The following is a 21,942-nucleotide window of genomic DNA, read 5'->3' as shown; positions in this document are numbered from 1 at the left end:
GAATAAATTACAGTGATTTTTTGAGACCCAAAAGGATGAAAGGATAGTAACTATTTCAAAGATACATTCTTTGGATCTACTCTGATCATGTGTGCATCACACAGTCTAACAGCAAGTAGAGTAACAGGAAGGGTTTTGGGCTATATCCCAGCACTATGGGAGGCTGAGGTGGGTGGATCATGAGGTTAGAAGTTTGAGACCAGCCTGGCCAACATAGTGAAACCCCATCTCTACTAAAAACACAAAAAATTAGCTGGGCATGGTGGTGCACACCTGTAGTCCCAGCTACTTGGGAGGCTGAGGCAGGAGAGTCACTTGAACCCAGGAGGCGGAGGTTGCAGTGAGCCGAGATCATGCCAGTGCCCTCCAGCCTGGGCAACAGAGCAAGATTCTGTCAAAAAAAAAAAGTAGCCATCATCTGGTGAGGGAAAGACAGTACACAAAAAAAAAATTCAGATAAGGCAGAAAAATATCCACTACTTGATGCTACTAATGAAATCAACCCTTCATCCCCAAATTAGGACAGATAATGAACTGTAAAGACTTAGGTCATTCCACTGGGAGGAGACATTTCCTTGAGATAAGAAAGTAAAATGAAGCCAGTTTTGTTATGAACGGGAGAAATGCAAAGGTCCTGAGGCAGAAAACTGAAAGTGTCTGAAAGTGCTGGAGTGATTGGCTCCCAGCAAGCAAGAAGAGAATGGCAGGAGGTGAGAGTGGAGAATGGGGAGAGAGAGGCAGTGCAGAGAGGCCTTGTCGGTTCTGATAAAGGAGTTGAGGTTTTTATTCTAAGTGCAGAGAAAAACCACTAAAGGATTAAACAAGATCTATATCTGTAAAATGACAGTAATCCTTTGCAGGACAATTTCATACCCTGGAAAGAGGAACACCGTTTGATGGAGTCTTCATACCTTTGGAGAAGCTACTTACGAAGACGCAACTTAAAAGGCAATTGCCAGGAATTAAACTTCATTATTTTGATTCTGTACAAAGTTGACCTTTAGTTCTAGTTGGCAGATGCATGCTTTCTGGACAGGTTAGCCTAGTGGAATGATTTATTCTAAAGCAACTCTAAATAAGATATTTTAAATAAAAAACAGTGCCTCTGAGGAGAAAAGAAGTCTCCATTTCCCAATTCAACAGTTGTTCGTTCATTCATTGATCTCTCAACAGACTTCTAGAGTAAGACGCTGCCCTTTGCGGCAGAAAAGGCTAAACGAGTCCATCTTCCCCACATGGTCCTCCAGCTCTCCTCTCAGCCCGGGCGTGGTTCACACACTTCGGGATGTACACTTACGGGGCTCACTTCGTAACAGCACTGCTTGTCCCCATTGCGGAGTGCTTTCCCACAGCAGGTTGTGTTTCTTGAGCCTAATGTGTTCCAGAACTTCCTGTTTCCTTACCAGTTCCTTGATTTAAAACATTTATTTTTTTCTTCACTTTTTCAACAATCTGTATTGAGCACCTGTGCCTATGTGGAGATAAACACATCACAGAGCATTGAAGAGCAGTGTTGGGGCAGTATTAGCACATGGTGCTAGGGAGCTCCGGGGGTGAGCACTTGTCTCTGCCTGAATGGGCTTCCTGGAGGAGGTGACAGAGCTAAGCTTTGAAGGAGTCTCATTCTGACTCTCTGAGAAAGATGGATCAGAGAGTAGAAAGCAATTTGGAGACTGCTGGGGAAATCCAAGGAGAGTCCAAAAAGCCTGGGCTGGTAAGGCAAGTCCAGAAGTAGAGGAAAAGTTTGCTTAAAGAGAAACAGGTTTTCAGGAAGTAGAGCCAGTGGAACTTGGAGAATGACCTGGCACAGGGCAAAAGTGAGGTAATTTCAAGAGTTTGCAGCCACACCCATCTGCTCTCCGAGGAATAGTTTCCAAGCTGAAACTCAAAGGTCACCAGCGTTCTTCATGACATCCTGCCCTGAATCTATTACCCTTTCTCATGACCTCTTTTTGGAACATTGATGAAGAGGAAGTGGTATCATGTATGGTTTCAGAATAAAGTGCTTGAGTCATTGTATTTGCTCATTTTTAGATGCTTTCAAGGAAATACAAATATTATGATTCTTATGCCTATTTCCTGCCAGTGGCAGACCAGTCTTCTAAATATGGTTAATGTGAGAAGTGAAACTATTTTCCTAAATGCTGTTTCTTTTCTCTTTTCATTATGAAGTATATTCGGTGCTCTTCGAACTGGTGCTTATATGGTGTACATTTTGATGACCAAAGGCCTGAAGCAGTCAGTTTGTGACCAGGGTTTTTACAATGGACCTGTCAGCAAATTCTGGGCTTATGCATTTGTGCTAAGCAAAGCACCCGAACTAGGTGAGTATCTTCTTCCATTTCCTCTCCCTCTCTTTGTAGCAACATTTCCACAATATTTATTTAGTGAGCAAAGGAACAATTTGAAGGTCCTATTTTGTTGGTTTCAGGAAAGTTACAGTGAATGAATTTGAGTTCTTGACTGACTTCTGCTTTCTATTGTTCACTCCCTCTTTCCTTTTAAATAATTTTACATTGTGCATATTAACAGCAGATAGTTTATACCAAACATGCTGATTTTTGAGCTCTACTAAAAATATACCTCCAGGGACTTATAAAATGTACACAGCCCCCTTTAAAAGGCCCACTGAGCTGAGCTAATATTAAAATATGGGGGAAAAAAGAGCAACACAGCTATTTCCAAGTCCCGTATCTGAGCGTACTTTCATCTGTAGAGTTAGGATTCAGATTAGGAATTAAGCTTTTCATTTGGGGACCCTCATGTTCTCATTAACAAATGCTAAGGGTTGGGCTCTGGTGGTGTTTGATTTTAATCATCAAGACTGGCCTTAGGGAAGGGGAATGTAATTTACCTTCTAGAAATTAATAGAAAATACAGGCTGTATTTGTAGATTTCTATATTTTTTCCCTCAACTCTTTAATGGTCTTGAATGTAAGTGTGGCGCAGGTTAGCAGAAATAGTGAAGTCAAGGAGCTGATGTGGGCCCAGTTTTCCAGGAAAATGTCTTTACTTACACGGAAAGAGATCTAGTGGTGACAATAAGCTCTGAGTACATCCATGAGTAATACTAGCAAACTGGTACAGATTGTACAGGTACAAACTGGTAAGGCAAACCTGGTCACCCTCTGGGGTTCTGTGGTTTTTTTTTACCTGCAATTAAGAATTATACATATTTAGTTCAAAAGATACCAATTGCGATTTTTGCCATGGTTTTCAATGGCAAAACCGCAATTACTTTTGCACCAACCTAATATGTATCGTCCCCTCACCTGTTTCTCCTAAAGAGGGAGATCGAGGTTATACTTTCCTTACAAACCACCTGCAATATAAGCTATGAGCAGTCTCTGTAAGGTGCTCCTTGTTCATGCCCCGTGTCTAGTCAGATAGAATGGGAAGAGTCTGGTGTGTGCAGGCCAGCAACCCAGCCGCCTTCCACTGGAAGCCAGAAACCTGCTGTTTACCAGTAGATGACAGTTGGTTTGAGCTACTGTCATCCCAGGTCAAAAACCAGGGAAGAACAACAGAAGAAAATTTTTCCTGAAAACCTTTTCGAAGAGGGGCAGAGGTACAAAGATAGTCCAAAATAACTAGATAACTACTGCATGCATGTGCGCGCCTGCACCCCTCCCCGACCGACACACATACGCCTATACACACGGAGCCTATGAAAATGGTCTCAGGCTAAAATGCATTAGTGTGGATTCATTTAGTCATTCATTCAATGCATTTACGTTAAGCACCGGCTGAAATAGAATGGCAACTTTATCTAAAAGGAATTTTACAATACAGATTTTATGAACCAGGCCCCAGGAGGTATTGGTACCACTAGATATGAAGTCATAGGCTAAAGAAGTGGTTTTTACCCTGGATTTACAGACAATGCCTGAAAAATCTGAAGAGGTATTTCGGGGAATTTTAAAATTATATGAGAATATTTTAATTTGCTTTGATTCATAGAGTTTCTGAATCAGAGCACTTGTTCTCAAACTGGGGTTGATCTGAGACTGTGAGCATGTATTCTTTACTCTTAGGGTTTTGTGACTCTTTTTCCTCCCCCCTGAGACAGTGTCACTCTGTTGCCTGGGCTGGAGTGCAGTGGTGCTAGCTCAGCTCACTGCAACCTTCGCGTCCCGGGTTCAAACGATTCTCTTGCCTCAGCCTCCCAAGTAGCTGAGATTACAGGTGTGTGCCATAGCACACCTGGCTGATTTTTGTATTTTTAGTAGAGTCAGGGTTTTCACCATGTTGGCCAGTCTGGATTCGAACTCCTGACCTCAGGTAATCAGCCCTCCTCGGCCTCTAAAGTGCTGGGATTACAGGCATGAGCTACTGTGCCCGGCTGTGGCTTTTTTTCTTTAAAATAAATTTACACATTATTAAAGTTTGAATTATTTTAGTTGAGAAATATATCCCTTTGACTTTTATGCTATTTAGTAACCTTATTAATCCCCTATCTTTTTTGACAAAGACCTGACTATAGCTACAGAAATGTAGTAAATCCATGAAACATGTGATTTCCCCTGAACACTTCAACAATTTCTACCTTTTACTACCTCCCCCCAAATGTTTTCTTTTAATAAGAAATGGTATGATATGTCTGACCTTTAAGCCTCAGATCGCAAAGAAGCAGCCTCAGTGTTTTCTTCTAGAAATGCCTTTTCCCGGCAAGGAATACTCGTCTGTGTTGTGTTCTGAGTTATATGCAGCTGTATTTGAGGTGCTTGAGAACAAACGTAGTCCTTTCTATCTTTTGGAGGAATAATTTATTGAAATGCCACCTCAAGCTATCTATAGTGATGAATTTCCTTGAAAGACATAATCAGACCTATGCTGTCTGTCCTCCTGACTTTTAGGATACCTAGAGAAGACCTATTAGTGTAGCAACCAGAGGTATTCATGTTTTCATCCTCTATCTTGGTTGTGTTGATGCTGATGATCTTAATATCACCTGTCTTAATTTAATCCAGGCCCAAATGTCCACTCCCCTCAGCCTCATGGTGGACATTGTAATTGAACACAGTTTTCCCTCTTGAGCCCCAAAGGAGCTATAGTCCAGTCTCCTATTTGCAGTCAACAGGAGTGGTGTGCTGCCAGCATGATAATCCCTTTCCCTGGAAAGGACTCATTCATCACAATAACTTGAAGTAGTCCTTTGTGGATTATCCAATAATTGATCCCTCTGTAGTTAAAATATGAGATTGAAGTGTTGGGAAAAATATATTCTAATCTTGACGTAGTTCTTTAATGAGGTTAATTAGTAACACAAATTCTTCATACAGTTTCAAACCCTTTTTAGAGATAATTTTCATGCCCTGAATACTTTTTTTTTTTACATTTTAAAATATGGGATATTGTTCTTCAAATACTCTGGAGCTCCTCTGACAATGGCCATTCAGAGGTTAACTGCTGACTCAAAACAGGTCCAAAATCAGTGCAAGTGTTTCCAAGAGAAGCAGACCTAGGTCTTTACGTAGTCAACATGTTTGCCTGGATGACTTTTTTTTCCCATGCATTTTGGAGGTTAAATTTCTTCGCAGTTTGTGTAGTTGGGAAATCTTGCCTCCACTATTATTGTCTCCACTATTGAGAGATTTACCCATTTGGATTATTTAGAACTTTTCTTATTTTTAGGTCCCAAATTTTACCTTTCAATATTCTAAGACTCTGGACTCTTATGAGCACCAAAAGGAAAAGATCTTGTGAGGAAAAAAACAGTTCTTCCATGTACAATACTGAAACTGTATCCCCCCAGCTCCCACAAACTCAAACTCTTGTTTTAAATTGCAGTAAAATATACATACTCTTCAGATTGTTGAGCAACCATCACTCCATCAACTTCCAGAACTTTTGCATCTTCCCCAACTGAAATGCTTCTCATTCCACACTAACTCCCCCTTCACTGAACTCTTAATAAATAGCAAGAAGAACTTTCTGTTTCAGCAGAAAACCGTGTGCTCATTTCAGTGAATTATGGGGTTGCAGGCCACTAGAACAAGTAAGAGGAAGAGAGCCACTAACCTGCTTTGTGTGCCAAATCTTTGAGCACCTACTATTTGGATTATATTAAAACCTGCTGAGATTTTGTTTTGTTAGAACTTGGAAACATCTGCTGTGAGCCCAGGTCCTTGCTCAGTTGAGCATGTCATTGTTTTTGAAGCTCTGACTCAGCAGCACTCTAGCTAGCCCTGGGAAGAGGGACTCAGCTGTGTGTCACAAACCACACACACAGAGTAGCCTCTCTGTGTCTCTTGGTGGCCAAGAACACCCTGGGGATTTCCAAATGGCTTGTTGCTTTTCCTGCAGCTGCAAAGGTGTAGTTAAGAAGGGACACTTGGGTATAAGGAACACCATGCCCTGCCTGAAAGCTGACTCTTCCATGATAATAGTTGGACCAAAGGTTAGAGAAATCATGATAAAGGAAACATGAGCCAGGAGGTAGCTAAAATGACATGACTGAAACATCGAAGAGTCTAAAGTCCCATTGCTTGTACTTGGCCAGCATCCTTCCCGTTATGCCAACAGGACATTTGAACAAGAAAGATTGATTGACCAACTCAAATGCACAGTTCCTCTGATAGTTAACATTTCTGGGTCACTCTATAGCTTCTGGAAAGCCTGAAATTACCTTCACTTGGCATGACTCTGGCGCATGACAAATTAAATGTGACATTATGTGGTTTCCCCAGAGGAAAAATAATTTGTACCTGCTAGAGTGGCATGACTGGTGCATCTCAGCTGCCATATCCAAAACCGTGTGTGGACTTGGTTAGCTCTTCTGGAGCCCCACCAGTTTCCCCCTGCTTGAGGAAAACTACTACTGTTTGGGTCAGCAGTCTTGGGGATAGTAACCCTGATAGAGCATTGAATGGTACTACTGATCAGCTCCAGAGCCATTGCTGCAAGACGCTCAGTTTCATTCCTGCACCCACCATCCTGCATATGTGTTCTGGAAAAAACTCCCAAGCAAATTTAAGTTAATTTTGTCATTGAAATTTTGGGACATGTTTTCTCCCCTCCTACCCTCCACTCCACTCCACTCCCTAAAGTAACTAGAAACACCCAGTGTGTCTCAGATAAACCTGAGATATACCCTCACCTCCAGACAGGTGAAACACAAAGCCATTCTTAACTCCAGAATTGTACCTTCCACTTTCCATCCCACACTGGCCCATTCTAATATGGTTTTTCTTAATCATTCTTTAGACAATAAAAATTTAATGTAAAAGTGATGATAGAGTTAAACTAAAGATTTAGGATGAAATGCATATCACTTTATGACAAATTTAGTATAATGTGTTTGGAATTGTATGGGGATTTATATTTTAGTTAATGCTAACAGACTCATAAAAGCATCTATTCAATTATAAATGACTCAATTTGTTGTAAACATACAGTTTCTTAGACATCTACCTTCTTTACACTATGAACAAAGGTAGCTGGAATTGATTGTGTCTACGTTATTGTCGACAGAGGGATTGGAGGCACAGAGTAGTAGTTATACAGAAACGGTGGATCTCTGACAGGCACACAAAAATAGCACAGTTTAACACTGAAAAGTAGACCCCGAGTCTCCTGACACCAGTTTTGTCCCTTAAGTATGAGTGTTACCATCAGCATCCATCATTGTTAGCCTGCCTGACATTTATAGACACCATAAAAATCAGGCATCTTGCAAGAGAGAAGATGACTTCAACAAAAATTTGATAGTAAGTTCAGAAATATGACAACTGACAACTTTCCTATTTATTTATTTTTTGAGATGGAGTCTTACCCTGTCACCCAGGCTAGAGTACAATGGCGTGATCTTGGCTCACTGCAACCTCTGCCTCCCGGGTTCAAGTGATTCTCCTGCCTCAGACTCCTGAGTAGCTGGGATTACAGGTGGCTGCCACTATGCTCAGCTAATTTTTTATTTTATTTTATTTTATTTTATTATTTATTTATTTATTTATTTATTTATTTTTTGAGATGGAGTCTCACGTCTTACTCTGTCGCCCAGGCTAGAGTGCAGTGGTGAAATCTCGGCTCACTGCAAGCTCCGCCTCCCGGGTTCATGCCATTCTCCTGCCTCAGCCTCCAGAGTAGCTGGGACTAACAGGTGCCCACCACCACACCTGGCTACTTTTTTTTTTTCTTTTTTCTTTTTTCTTTTTTTTTTTTGCTTTACAGTAGATACAGGGTTTCACCATGTTAGCCAGGACGGTCTCAATCTCCTGACGTCGTGATCTGCCCACCTCGGGCTCCCAAAGTGCTGGTATTACAGGTGTGAGCCACCATGCCAACCTAATTTTTATATTTTTAGTAGAGATGGGGTTTCACCATGTTGGCCAGGCTGGTCTTGAACTCCTGACCTCAAGTGATTCCCCCCCGCCCCCCCGGCCTCCCAAAGTGCTGGGATGACAGGCGTGAGCCACAGCACCCAGCCAGCTTTCTTTTTCTATTGTAAACAAATAAGAAATAATACTGTTTAACAGTTTAGTAGGAAAATAAACTAATAGCTCTCCTAATGAATGGAATGGGGCACCATCTGTATCCTTCCAGCCACTGTCATTAGAACCTTAGAAGTCTTTCCCCATAGCCCAGCATGCTTTGACTTGCCTGGTGCAAGCGTTTTAGGCCATCTGTGAAGTACATGAGGGATAAGGCAGGAATAAGTACTAGCTTTTTTTGCGCTTAATTAAATTTCAGAAGAAGAAGAAGATCCAGGGCCAGGCACGGTGGTTCACACCTATAGTCCCAGCACTTTAGGAGGCTGAGGCCAGCAGATGGCTTGAGCTCAGGAGTTCAAGAACTTATCTCTACTAAAAAAGTTTTTTTTTAATCAGCTGGGCTTGGTGGCACGTGCCTGCAGTCCTAGCTACTCCTGAGGCTGCAGTGGGAGGATCATTTGAGCCCAGGAGATCAAGTCTTCAGTGAGCTGTGATGGCATGTAGGTGACAGGGCAAGACCCTATCTCAAAAACAAATAAAAAATTAAAAGAATCTTCTAACTCTTGTTTTTACACAAAAAGAAGCCAGGTTTGAGTTCACCAAACGTCATGAAGGATGTCAATTTTTCCCATGTCTCATAACCACAGAGATAGGAAGGAGAAAGACGCATTCACCTGCATTAGCCTGTTTCTGTCCCGCATCCTAGTGTATCTTCCCTTATTCTCTTACTCGATAATGTAATTGGGTGTATTTTTCACTGGGCTTGCTCTTCATCCAATTTTACATAAATGTTCTACAGTCTATTTTCAGAGCCCTGAGACTTTTCAGTGAAGCATTGCAGATACATAGCATCTACTCACCTCAGCATAATTCTAGCTTTCATAATCTAAATTCCCTGCCTCAGAAGCTATGGTCTTTTCCTTCAAAGGGATATTGTTAGACAAAATTTTGATAGATCCTGGAAAGCTTTTCAGTTAATTCTATAAAATGAAAACTGTTATTTTCAATTTCTCCTCACTTGATTCACTGGTATAAAATATTCCTATTACCCTTGTCAGCGAATGTGTATAGAAGAGGACTTTTGTCCCCCTTTTTCTGTCTTTTGTTTAGATTTTACTTTTCTCACTGCCATTTGGCAAGGCTTCGTAATTTACAGGGATATGTTTGAGGGGTACCTTTTGTCATGTACCAAAGAAAAATTATGGTTTTACTACTTTAGAGAGGCCTTAGAACATTTTGCTGGGCACCTGAGTTCCAGTCTGTTTCTTTTGATTGATAAATGATCTAAGACAAGTCACCAGTCCCCTCCAGGTGTATAGTTGAGATGTATAGTTGAGGTGGGAGTTGGCAACATAGTTGTTAATGTCCCTTCCAGATCAATGATGGATAAGATTTTGTGTGAAATACCTTGAAGGAAACATTTGCTGCTTGCCTACTGTGTGTGAAGAGGGCCATGCTCATTATCCTACTTAATCCTCAGGCAATTCCATGCTACTCTTTTAAATTATCACCATTTGTATAGAGGAGGAAACTAGAAATAGTGAGGACAAGTAACCTGTCCAGGGTCACAGAGCTAGTAAGTACCAGTCCTGGGTTCTAATCCCGTCCATGTAACCATCCAGTCCTAGCTCAGGATGTCTACCCTCTTACAAAACTGTAAGTCATCGTTATTGGTGGTCAAAGATCTCACGTACCTTCTTCCCCTTTGTCTTTCAGGAGATACAATATTCATTATTCTGAGGAAGCAGAAGCTGATCTTCCTGCACTGGTATCACCACATCACTGTGCTCCTGTACTCTTGGTACTCCTACAAAGACATGGTTGCCGGGGGAGGTTGGTTCATGACTATGAACTATGGCGTGCACGCCGTGATGTACTCTTACTATGCCTTGCGGGCGGCGGGTTTCCGAGTCTCCCGGAAGTTTGCCATGTTCATCACCTTGTCCCAGATCACTCAGATGCTGATGGGCTGTGTGGTTAACTACCTGGTCTTCTACTGGATGCAGCATGACCAGTGTTACTCTCACTTTCAGAACATCTTCTGGTCCTCACTCATGTACCTCAGCTACCTTGTGCTCTTCTGCCATTTCTTCTTTGAGGCCTACATCGGCAAAATGAGGAAAACAACGAAAGCTGAATAGTGTTGGAACTGAGGAGGAAGCCATAGCTCAGGGTCATCAAGAAAAATAATAGACAAAAGAAAATGGCACAAGGAATCACACGTGGTGCAGCTAAAACAAAACAAAACATGAGCAAACACAAAACCCAAGGCAGCTTAGGGATAATTAGGTTGATTTAACCCAGTAAGTTTATGATCCTTTTAGGGTGAGGACTCACTGAGTGCACCTCCATCTCCAAGCACTGCTGCTGGAAGACCCAATTCCCTCTTTATCTGTCAACTCTAGGACAAGGGAGAACAAAAGCAAGCCAGAGGCAGAGGAGACTAATCAAAGGCAAACAAAGGCTATTAACACATAGGAAAAAAAATGTATTTACTAAGTGTCACATTTCTCTAAGATGAAAGATTTTTACTCTAGAAACTGTGCGAGCACACACACACACACACACAATCCTTTCTAACTTTATGGACACTAAACTGGAGCCAATAGAAAAGATAAAAATGAAAGAGACACAGGGTGTATGTCTAGAACAATAATGCTTTTGTAGAAACTAAAGCCTTTTTAAGAAATGTCAGCTGCTGTAGCCCCCATGAGAAAAGATGTCTTAATCATCCTTATGAAAACAGATGTAAACAACTATATTTCAACTAACTTCATCTTCACTGCATAGCCTCAGGCTAGTGAGTTTGCCAAAACCAAAGGGGGCAGATACTTCCCCAAGGTTCTTCCTGGGAGGATGGAAACAGTGCAGCCCAGGTCCCATGGGGGCAGCTCCATCCCCGAGCATTTCTGAGAGTTGAACTGTAATTTTCACTCTTAAATGAGATATGAAGCATTATCCTTTTGTTCAGTTGCCCCAGGCTTTTGAACAGAAGAGTAAATACAGAATCGAAAAGATAAACACTTGACCAAACAATGTGAAAACAGGTTGTGTAGTATTCGTAAAAAGGCCCGGCCCAGGACCACAGTGAGCTAGAAAAGCAGTGGGAAAAGAGGTGAGTCGAAGATCAGTTTGAGAGACAGACGGTGTGTATGCCCCTCCCTGTTTGACTTCACACACACTCATAACTTTCCAAATGAAACACAGTACAGCGTATATTTTCGATATTTTTGTGAATTCCAAAAGGAAATCACAGGGCTGTTCCTGATATTGGGGGAACACTGTGTTTCTGCATCATCTGCATTTGCTCCCCAAGCAATGTAGAGGTGTGTAAAGTGCCCTCTGCTGGCTGACTGGCAATACTACAACAAACTTCAAGGCAAGTTTGGCTGAAAACAGTCGACAACAAAGGGCCCCCTATACACTTATCCCTCAAATTTTAAGTGATATGAAACACTTGTCATATCTTTGGCCAAATCAGAAGATATTCACCCTGCTTCAAGTCAGCTTCAGAAATGTTTTAGAAGGGACTTTTGCTCTGGAACTCAAAATCAATTTATTAAGAGCCATATTCTTTAAAAAAAAAACTGGATAATATTATCTGTAATACTTCAGTCCTTTACAAGCCAAATACATGTGTCAATGTTCCTAGTATTTCAAGGAAGCAATTATGTAAAGTGGTTCAATGTGACATAATAGTGTTATAATTGGTTAAGTAGCTTAATGATTAGGCAAACTAGATGAAAAGATTAGGGGCTTCTACACTGCATAGATTCCACGCACATAGCCACACATACTCACACATGTGGGGTACACTGAACTTCAAAGCCCAAATGAATAGAAACACATTTTCTGGCTAGCAGAAAAGAAAAAAAAACCACAAAATTGTTGTTTCTCTTTCTTGCTTTGAGAGTGTACAGTAAAAGGGATTTTTTCAAATTATTTTTATATTATTTTAGCTTTAATTGTGCTGTCGTTCATGAAACAGCTGCTCTGCTTTTCTGTCAGAGATGGCAAGGGCTTTTTCGGCATCTCGTTTATGTGTGGAATTTAAAAAGAATAAAGTTTTATTCCATTCTGTGTGAATGGTTTGAGCAGTGAACAAAGAATCCATGCAAACCAAGTCATGACTGGAAGAAATGGGTGGGGGGGGGGAGCGCAGCGCAGGGGAGGAAAGCTGTTACATCTGTGTTAAATGATTCTGAGCGGTCTATAATGTCTTGAAGTTGGTTCATAGATGTGATACAATTGATGGAGGAATGTATTATAAATTATGCAAAATCTGACATGAGCTGAAAAGACAGGTCCTGTTATAAGAACTAATAGATGCTTAGGATGCAAATGTTATTTTGAGCTTTGCAAATACACGATACCGTGCAATAAGCCTTTTTTCCTTATAACAGAAAATGAGAATAATTAAAATGAGGAGAAGGCCACATAACAATTGACTTGAGTTTAATTGAAAGACCCATTGGAGGCTCATCTGGTTGATTTAATTATTTAATTCAGTGATTTATTACAGATCTCTTAATGCAGCTTAGAATACAGAAGTGAGCATAAATCTTAAAAAGACTCTAAATGATACTTCCAAAGCACTTTCATCTTGGTATTAGGTTCATGTTTGTCTTTACTTGTAAAATAACTTGGAATTTTTGTTTACAGGGTGAATGTCTTAATAGTTTTAAAATTAGCTAAATATATCTAAAGGCATTTCCAATGTTTATCATGGGAGGAAAAAAGCCACATTTTTTTTTTAAAAAAAAAACAAAATGAAATTTTGGTAGTATAGGTTCAATGCACTGTTTTTAACATCTCAGCTTAGCTGCTTTAATCATATCAAGATATGAGGCTGGATCACTGGCCCATGACAAATCTGAAACCTACCAGAGAATTGACTGCCACATAGATAATTCTGCTGTCAGTTAACATTCCAGAAAAACTTGGGCAGGCAGGTTTTTATAGCTGCCCCACTATGCTGCAATAGATTATCTTTCTATTGAAGATTTTCCACTGCATCCCAATCCTACTATGGTAAAAACATTGTTCTTGGACTAAAAAAATCCTTTATTTCACACACACACAATTTCATACACTAGGTCTGAGCATCAACCCAAGCCCATGAGTTTGCAATGAAGTTCTAGTGAGAAGTGCTCTATTCATAAAGCAGGGGGTTTATGTGACCTTCTAGTGCTGCTTATGGGAAAAGAGTAACTACCATATTACATCTAACGGAAGGCCAAAGTACCAAACTAAAACCACGATTGAGGTTGTTCTTCAAAGTCACTTACTCCCATCCTTCTAATTTTGCTCCACTACAAAAGTAAAGGGAGAAGAGGTAATGCTATACATGTACATTGCTAGAGGGAAAAGAAAGGCTTGATTATATCCTCTCGCTTCTCCACCTCTCTGCTTACATAAAGAAACCGATTAGAAAAGAGACTAATGTACCTGGACTGAGTTAGAAACTTCATATGAGTGGGTTTTGTAGAATTGATGAGAAAGACAGTGGGAACCTAGGAGAACAGAAAGAGACTCACAGAATGTCTTCTTTTCTTTCTTTCTTTTTTTTTTTGAGACAGAGTTTTGCTCTTGTTGCCCAGGCTGGAGTGCAGTGGCGCAATCTTGACTCACTGCAACCTCCGCCTCCCGGGTTCCAGCAATTCTCCTGCCTCAGCCTCCCAAGTAGCTGAGGTTACAGGTGCCCACCACCACGCCAAGCTAATTTTTGTATTTTTAGTAGAGACAGTGTTTCACCATGTTGGCCAGGCTGGTCTCAAACTCCTGACCTCAAGTGATCCACCCGCCTTGGTCTCCCAAAGTGCTGAGATTATAGGTGTGAGCCACTGTGCCTGGCCCAGAATGTCTTTTTTAATCAGATGTAGCATCTTCATAAGGTAAAGCCTGTCACATCAGAGTAACAAAGCTCCTGGAGTAGAGTGATGCTAGAATAGAGTGTTTCAGAAGTCTGGCCATAGTCCCAGATTCTGAATTACCTGGGAGAGACAAGATGCTCAGGTTACTATTTTTTCTTTATACAGTACAGCCTCTACTCAGAGACCATGTGTGTGTCACACAACCGAGGCAGCTAGGGCATATTCTGAGGGCTTTTTTTTTGGTGTGGAAGGGGTTTGCTTAATGATTCTTTAACAGAGTAACTGGATTGGCCAAGGTCTGAATCAAGAGGCTATGAGGAGAATGGAGAACAAATAGACTCTGCCTCTCAGAGTTCAGAGTTTTAAATTGTATAAGCATGGTCCATGTCCACCTCTTGTAGACACTTATTTCCTTAAAAGTTTCCATTGTGAAAAATAATGTCATGTCAAAGTTTTATGAGCGCCCAGAACATCCCAGTAATCAAATATAGTGTCTTTCTCTAGTCTCTGTTTTCGGTAATAAATACCTTGCTCTCAATTTAGGACGATTGTAAGGCCTATGTTCATGCTGTGAGTCATTGTCTCCCACAGCTTTTAAAACGTCATTCTGTCTCTTTTCTATACAACACCTGATTCTTTGTGCCTCAGACTCATTGCCATCAGGAAGAGACTCTGCCAAGATGCACCACCACAGTTGGCCAGTGGTGTATACACATTAAAGTGAGAGCTGATGAAATCACAATGCGCTATTTTGTTCCGACAATCAGTATGAAGGGGTAGGTCCCAGTGTGCCAATGAGCCAACAGCCTCTGTATGCTGGTATCCAAGACTTACACAAAACAAGTGTCAGTGCAGTCACGGCATTTTCTTGAATGCTGCTGTGGCAGACTCCAGTTATAAACATCTGTGAGCCATATGGCACAACTCATGGCTGAAGAGGCCAATAGAGTGCACCTGCACAGAGCATTGAAGAACATACACAAACCTGTTGAATCATCAAGTTATTTTCCTCATCCTCAGAGACTTTGACAATTCAGGGCTCACAGACGGCAGGGGAGAATTCTCAGGCTTCCTTTCCTCCTGAATGACACTTTTTAAAGGAAGTGATGTGGAAGTTGTTCTAGAAGTTAGACGGACAGTGGGAGCACATTCGTGAGTGGGGCTTGGGAGATCTCAAAAATGGCACTTTTGATTTTAGGCTGGGCAGGCAAAAGTCTCACGGTAAGATATATTTCATTGGACGTCCAAACCCACAACTGCATCGTAATAACCTCTTCTGAAGTAACTGGTTAAATTAAGAACTGGTCCCATAAGTCGGGGTCAAGCCACATTTATAACCCATTCGGGCCGGACGTGAAGGGTTCTGACTCACGTTGGTATTTAAATGCTGTTACTTTCCCAATGCTTAGTAGCACTTGAGACTTTATTTCAGTCGACAAAAACCAAGGTCACAGAAGTAGCCTAATAGTCCTCCCTGGTCATATTCGTTTCAAACAGGTCTGCCTGTCTGGGCATATTGAGGCAGGAGGTTGCTTGCTGCTATCTTGAAAACCACTGGAAGATTCAGCTTCTTGGGGACCTCAGAGCCTATGTTCATATGGAAGCCCACCCATATAAGCCTCACAGAGCAAATCACAGCAATGTTGAAGTTGTTATTTTCAAGTGCTTATTTCACGACATTAAAAAAAATATTTTTTCCTGGTGTATTACAATTAAAAATAAAATCATAACTTTTGATTTAAAATCAAACTGTGTTTCTGTTTTCTCTCTTACTCTGGGCAATTTAAATGGGACATCTAGGACACTGAGGGTTCCTCAAATATTCAGAAATGCCATTTCCACCCTTTACACCCATAGGCTCGGGGCACAGAGATGAGTCACTAAAACTCCTCACTTTCTAGTAGAGCCCAAAGATGCTGTAGCCCTCAACTACTACTGACTAAATGTCCATAAGATGTCCAACCCTTCAGTAATGCCTTTCATTCATTGATAGAGCATTTTACAATTCACATGCTTTCTACCTCTGTTGGTTCACCAGAGCAGTGTTTTGTTGTTGTTGTTGTTGTTTTTTGTTGTTGTTGTTTTGAGATGGAGTCTGGCTCTGTCCCCCAGGCTGCAGTGCAGTGGCAAGATCTCAGCTCACTGTAACCTCTGCCTCCCAGGTTCAAGCGATTCTTCTGCCTCAGCCTCCTGAGTAGCTGGGATTACAAGGACACAAAACCATGCCTGGCTAATTTTTATATTTTTAGTCGAGACAGGGTTTCACCATGTTGGTCAGGCTGGTCTCAAACTCCTGACCTTGTGATACGCCTGCCTCAGCCTCCCAAAGTGCTGGATTACAGGCGTGAGCCACCATGCCTGGCCACCAGAGCAGCCTTAATGGGGCAGACAGTCTAAATTGAATCTCCATTTTTATAGACGAGGAAAATGTGCTTGTTAGATCCAGTGTTACAGAAGTGGAAGGAATGAGATTTGGACATCATCTTAGCTGGATTTTGCTGCAGCCATTCAATCTTTTGAAAAGAATGAGTATAAATGAATAAAATGCTAATACTTGGTACCGACCTTTGCCATGTCATTGGACAGAGCGTCTCAGGGTGAAATATATGCTAGGGAAAATAATGGGTACAGCACCTCCTTCTTAGTTAATGATGCAGTAAGTTACTCACACGCCTGCCAGCTACTAGCAGGAGTAATCCAATTCATCCACTCCCCGATCCCTAAATAATCTAGCCTTCAAATTCTAGTGTTCTGGAAAGTTCTATTGCATATTTGATAGGTGAACTAGTTTGTCATTCTTCATGACTTTTTGGTGCATCGTTACAATGTGTACAAAAGCAATGTCCCTATGGCATTTATATTTAAAACCCAAGAAACCATTATTTGTGCAGGTTTCTCATGGCCAAATTATTGCCTCTTTTCACATCTCAGAGTTGTTAAAATGGAACTTTGCAATCTATTTAATGTATTTTCTTAACTTAGGGTCAAATGGGGAAAAAACCCATCCTGCACACAAAGTGTTTTTATTAACTTCAAAAAGGGATGGGGAGGAGGAGGAAAATCAGACTTCAGGGAGCGTTCCTGTTTTGTTACCAAAGTCCCAGAAACCTAACACAGATGACAGTACCATCATGTAGCTTCTGTTACATGTCTCAAAATTAATTTCTTTAATTCAGAAATGAATAAAGCAAGCATTAAAACATACAAGCAGATCACTGTCTAGCCAACAAAAATGCTGTACTTACGGAACTCCAAGACCAAGATATAATAGAGCATGTTCCTACAAAAGAACAAAAATGGGCTCACAATACTAATATTTTGGGAATGTAACCACTCCTGGCTGTTTTTTTTTTTTTTTTTTTTAAAGAATAAATGAATGTAGGTGGGTGTTCTAAATCAATGGGCAAGAAAAATACAGTTAAAATAACTGAAACAGCTCCCCACTGGTTGGTCTGTAGCTGATTAATCTCCAGCCTTGGTAGGTCTGGAACACGGTCTCGGTTATTACCACACACTGCTCCCTGAGACCAAATTGGGAGACCCAGCTGAGTGCAGGGACTTCCACAGTGTGTGTGTGGAGGAGGACAGGCTACATTGTGTCCCCCCAGCCTCACAAAACTAGATACACACCCGTCCAGAATTACACATGTGCCCTCTGACTGTAGCACCATCTCACTAAGCAAAGGACTCCAGGCAAGACCAGAAGCTCTAGGTCAGGAAAGATTGGACGCTACTGAACTAAAAGAGACTGTTACCTAATTATCCTATTTTATCCCTTTTATTTTTTTATATCCATTTTGCTTGTTTATTATTTCTTTTTTGAGACCAGGTCTCACTCTGTCGCCTAGGCTGGATTGCAGTGGCGCGATCACGTTTCCCTGCAACCTCAGCCTCTCCAGTAGCTGGGACCACAGGCACACGCCACTATGCCCAGCTACTTTTTTGTTATCTGTAGAGACCGGTCTCCTTATATTGCCTAGGCTGGTCTCAAACTCCTAGGCTCAAGCTATCCTCCCACCTTGGCCTCCCAAAGTGTTGGGATTACAGGCATCAGCCACCACGCCTAACCTATGTCCATTTTATGTTTAACTGCTTTTCATTGTTTTCATCTGTATAATAGTTGAAGGAAGGAACCTTTGGGATTTTGCCTTATTATGTATCACAGAGTATGTATTTATTTGGGGAAAATCATACACACACACTATGAAAGCACCATGGCAGCCTAAGGGTTAAACACATACCACAGCGCGCTCCTGACACGCCACCGTCTCACCACTGGATTCTGTCATCTTTGGTATTTTCAGCACCCCCTTCCCTGGGTGAAAACCCTGTGCTACATTCTGGGGTTTCCCACACAGCTTCCTTTTCTATTGACTACACTAATTCCTTTCATACTAGAGGGAAAACCTATCCCCCTGGGTATTTCTCTGCTATGTTTTATTTGTGAAAACTCCAGTGAGTATTTGCTAAGGCTGTTAAGAGCTCTCTACGAAGAAAAGAAAAACAGGGTTCACTATTCCTGCATCCTCTACTGCTCATAGTTATATATGAGTTACTATAAAACACCAGAGCTTTTTTGCAAAACAAGCCCTTTTTCTGAATTAGAAGTAGTTCTAATTTCAACTTAGTTTTAGAATAATGAAATCGATAGAACATAAATAAACCTACTGAGCTTTCCAATAGACTTAGGCCGCCATACCAACTCATTTGTTCATTTACATCTAACCTAAGTTTCCCTAGGACCCCTCAGTTTACAGAGACAATTTAATTTTTTCTTCCTTTCTTTTCTTTCTTTTTTTTTTTTTTTTTTTGTGCTGGTTTGTAGCTCCCACTGATGCAGGACCTCTGACTTCCTGCCAAGTTCCTTGCATCTAATTCTGGAAATTGCCAGATTAAGTCTCGCAGCCTCTACCCGGCATTTCTTTTACGTGGTCACCCACACCCCACCTCCCAGCCTCCCACCCTCCCACCCCTGCCAGGCGCAGCTGCTGTTGCATCTCTCCAATGGGCCCTGAAATCGCTGTGCACAGCCAGGTTCAGCAAGTCTCAGCAGGCATCTCCCTTCTCCCAGAAAGGCAACGGTTCCTCTGCTCTGCAGTGGGGCAAGATGCCCCTTTTCTCTTAATTATACATTCTGTGGGAGAAAGCTGGCCCCCCTCGACTCCAGAGCCAGCATGCATCCAGGGGGCCGGGGGAAAGATTCGTGGAATGACCACTGTGCTGCGGCAGAATCTCGACTTCCTCCCCTGCATGGGTCAAAGCTTCCCTCAGGTTTTGAACTCATCAGACCTATTACCTTCTTCCCCATGGAGGAATGCCCTTTCTGGAACATCCTCAGCCCCACTGCAAATATCCTGTGGCCACCACACCAGCTTCCCGGACCTGCTCAGACATATCTGGGCCCAGCAGAAGTGAGTTCCTTTTCTAGAAGCCCTAGATCTCTTGAAGGCTCCCCGTTACCTGCCCCACCACAGGCGCGGACGTCCCTGAGAGCCACTTAAATTCAACCCAGCTACCATGCTACATATGTAAGGAAATAACGAAGTACAAAAATACTTAAAACAACACAAGTCCTTGCCTTTCCTGTGAAAATCAGTTTTTTGAATTGAAAGATCAAACTGCAGAAAATCACAATAATTACGTGGATTTTCTCCACTTCTGATTCATGGCTATACACGTGCCCGCTTCGTCTTCCCGGGAAGTGCAGGCTGGGGCTCCCTGGTATGTTGTCAGAGCACTGTGCTTTTCTACCTCATGAGACTTTGACCCCAGTAAATATATACCTAGTTATTTGTGTACTGTCTATTCAACATCTGTCTTCTTCCACAGATTACAAGCTCTGTAGGATTGGAATCAAGTTTGTCTATTCTCTCCTGAAATTCCAGGCCCCTGTAGAAGGCTAAATATTTGTCGAAAGAATAAATACATTTTAGCATATGGTTGTAGGGACCGTAATAGATCTCTATCTTCTCCACATGTCTGTGTGTTTAGTGTGTATGTCTGCATGAGTGTCTGTGTGTGTGTTGAGAAATTCCTTGTGATTTTCCATTTTCTACTTTTAAACAGGCAGTTTGACCCATTGGATTATGACTCTTTGCTTATTCTACTGGAAATTTTACAATCTTCTGTAATATTGTGACTGTGATTAGCAAAAGTTCTTGTCTAAGACTTCAGAACATAGGCTCTGGAGTTTAACTGCCATCTGCTTGGGGATGGTTATTTGCCCCTTCTGTGTCTCAGTTTCCTCATGTATGCAATAATAATGATACCTACTGCAGGCCAGGCGTGGTGGCTCATGCCTGTAATCCCAGCACTTTGGGAGGCCAAGGCGGGTGGATCACCTGAAGTCAGGAGTTCGAGACCAGCCTGGCCAACATGGTGAAACCCCATCTCTACTAAAAGTACAAAAAGTATCTGGCTGTGGTGGCGGGGACCTGTAATCCCAGCTATTTGGGAGGCTGAGGCAGGAGAATCTCTTGAACCCAGGAGGCGGAGGCTACAGTGAGCTGAGATCGTGCCATTGCACTCCAGACTGGGTGAGAAGAACAAGACTCTGTCTCAAATAAATAAATAAATAGTACCTACTGTATAGAGTTATTATGATGATTAAATTAAATAATACTTGTAAAGCCCTTAGCATATCTCTTAATACATTTTGTGCTGCTATAACAGAACATCTAATACTGGATCATTTATAAAAAATGGAGATTTACTTCCCATAGTTCTAGAGGCTGGGAAGTCCAAGGTCAAGGGACCTGCATCTGGCAAGGGCTTCTTGTGCATTATCCCATAGTAGAAGGTGGAAAGGTAAGAGAGAGAGAGAGAGGTGGGGCGTACGAAGGAGAGAGAGAAGTGGGCAGAACTCATCCTTCTATCAGAAACTCACTCTCTGGATAACTAACCCACTCCCACAATAATAACACTAATCCATTCATAAGGGCAAAACCCTCATGGCCTAACCACCTATTCAAGGTTCCATCTTCCAATACTGTTGCATTAGGGGTTAAGTTTCCAACACATGAACTTTATGGGACACATTCAAACCATAGCGGCATAGTTACTTGGTACATAGTAATTGCTTAATGTTAGCTAAGCAATTAATGCAATTAATTACTATGCTTAATGTTAGCTACTATGCTTAATGTTAGCTACATTAAGCATAGTAATTGCTTTATGTAGTATTACTACTACTACTATTGTGTTACTTCTTAATTTCTTTTTTCTGGTTGGTCTACTCACAAGCCTCTATTTATTCTTCACTTTGATACTACAGAAATTTTCCTATGGAGCTTCTCTGTCTTATTATTATAACACAAACTGCAAATGAAACTATAAACAAACATCTTTCCCAGACTAACAGAGAATGAGGTGCTAGGTAGAAAACTATGCCTCTATTAGGGAAAATGTAAAATATATTTTGACATATTCATTGCAGTTTGTTTTTTGTTTGCTGTTTCTAATACTCATTAATGATTAATTAGCCAAGGCTTTTGAAAGAAAGAAAAAAGTTTCACCCGAGTGTCTGCTATTCGAGTAATATATTTTTAATCTGTCCTAAAGATCATTTTTCATGATAATACCACTTCTAGTACTAATGATGTAATAAAAAAAATTTCCTTGGGAGACAGAGGTGAATT

At 41.4% G+C, this 21,942-nt stretch overlaps 1 protein-coding gene across 1 annotated transcript in view; it reads left to right on the top strand.

Moving 5' to 3' along the window:
* The window catches only part of ELOVL6 (ELOVL fatty acid elongase 6), a 145,191-nt gene extending 132,673 nt beyond the window's left edge, over positions 1 to 12,518 (top strand). Inside the window, exons 3-4 of the mRNA XM_023219940.2 lie at positions 2,173 to 2,324; positions 10,149 to 12,518. Of these exons, the coding sequence (XP_023075708.1) occupies positions 2,173 to 2,324; positions 10,149 to 10,573 (577 nt within the window). The 3' untranslated portion in view covers positions 10,574 to 12,518. The remainder of the gene's footprint in view (positions 1 to 2,172; positions 2,325 to 10,148) is intronic.
* The last annotated feature ends 9,424 nt before the right edge of the window (positions 12,519 to 21,942 follow it).

This window comes from Piliocolobus tephrosceles, chromosome 3 (assembly GCF_002776525.5).
Source record: "Piliocolobus tephrosceles isolate RC106 chromosome 3, ASM277652v3, whole genome shotgun sequence".
Lineage (NCBI taxonomy): Eukaryota > Metazoa > Chordata > Mammalia > Primates > Cercopithecidae > Piliocolobus > Piliocolobus tephrosceles.
The sequence above is the reverse complement of the archived record's forward strand: the minus strand, read 5'-3'. Positions and strand labels throughout refer to the sequence as shown.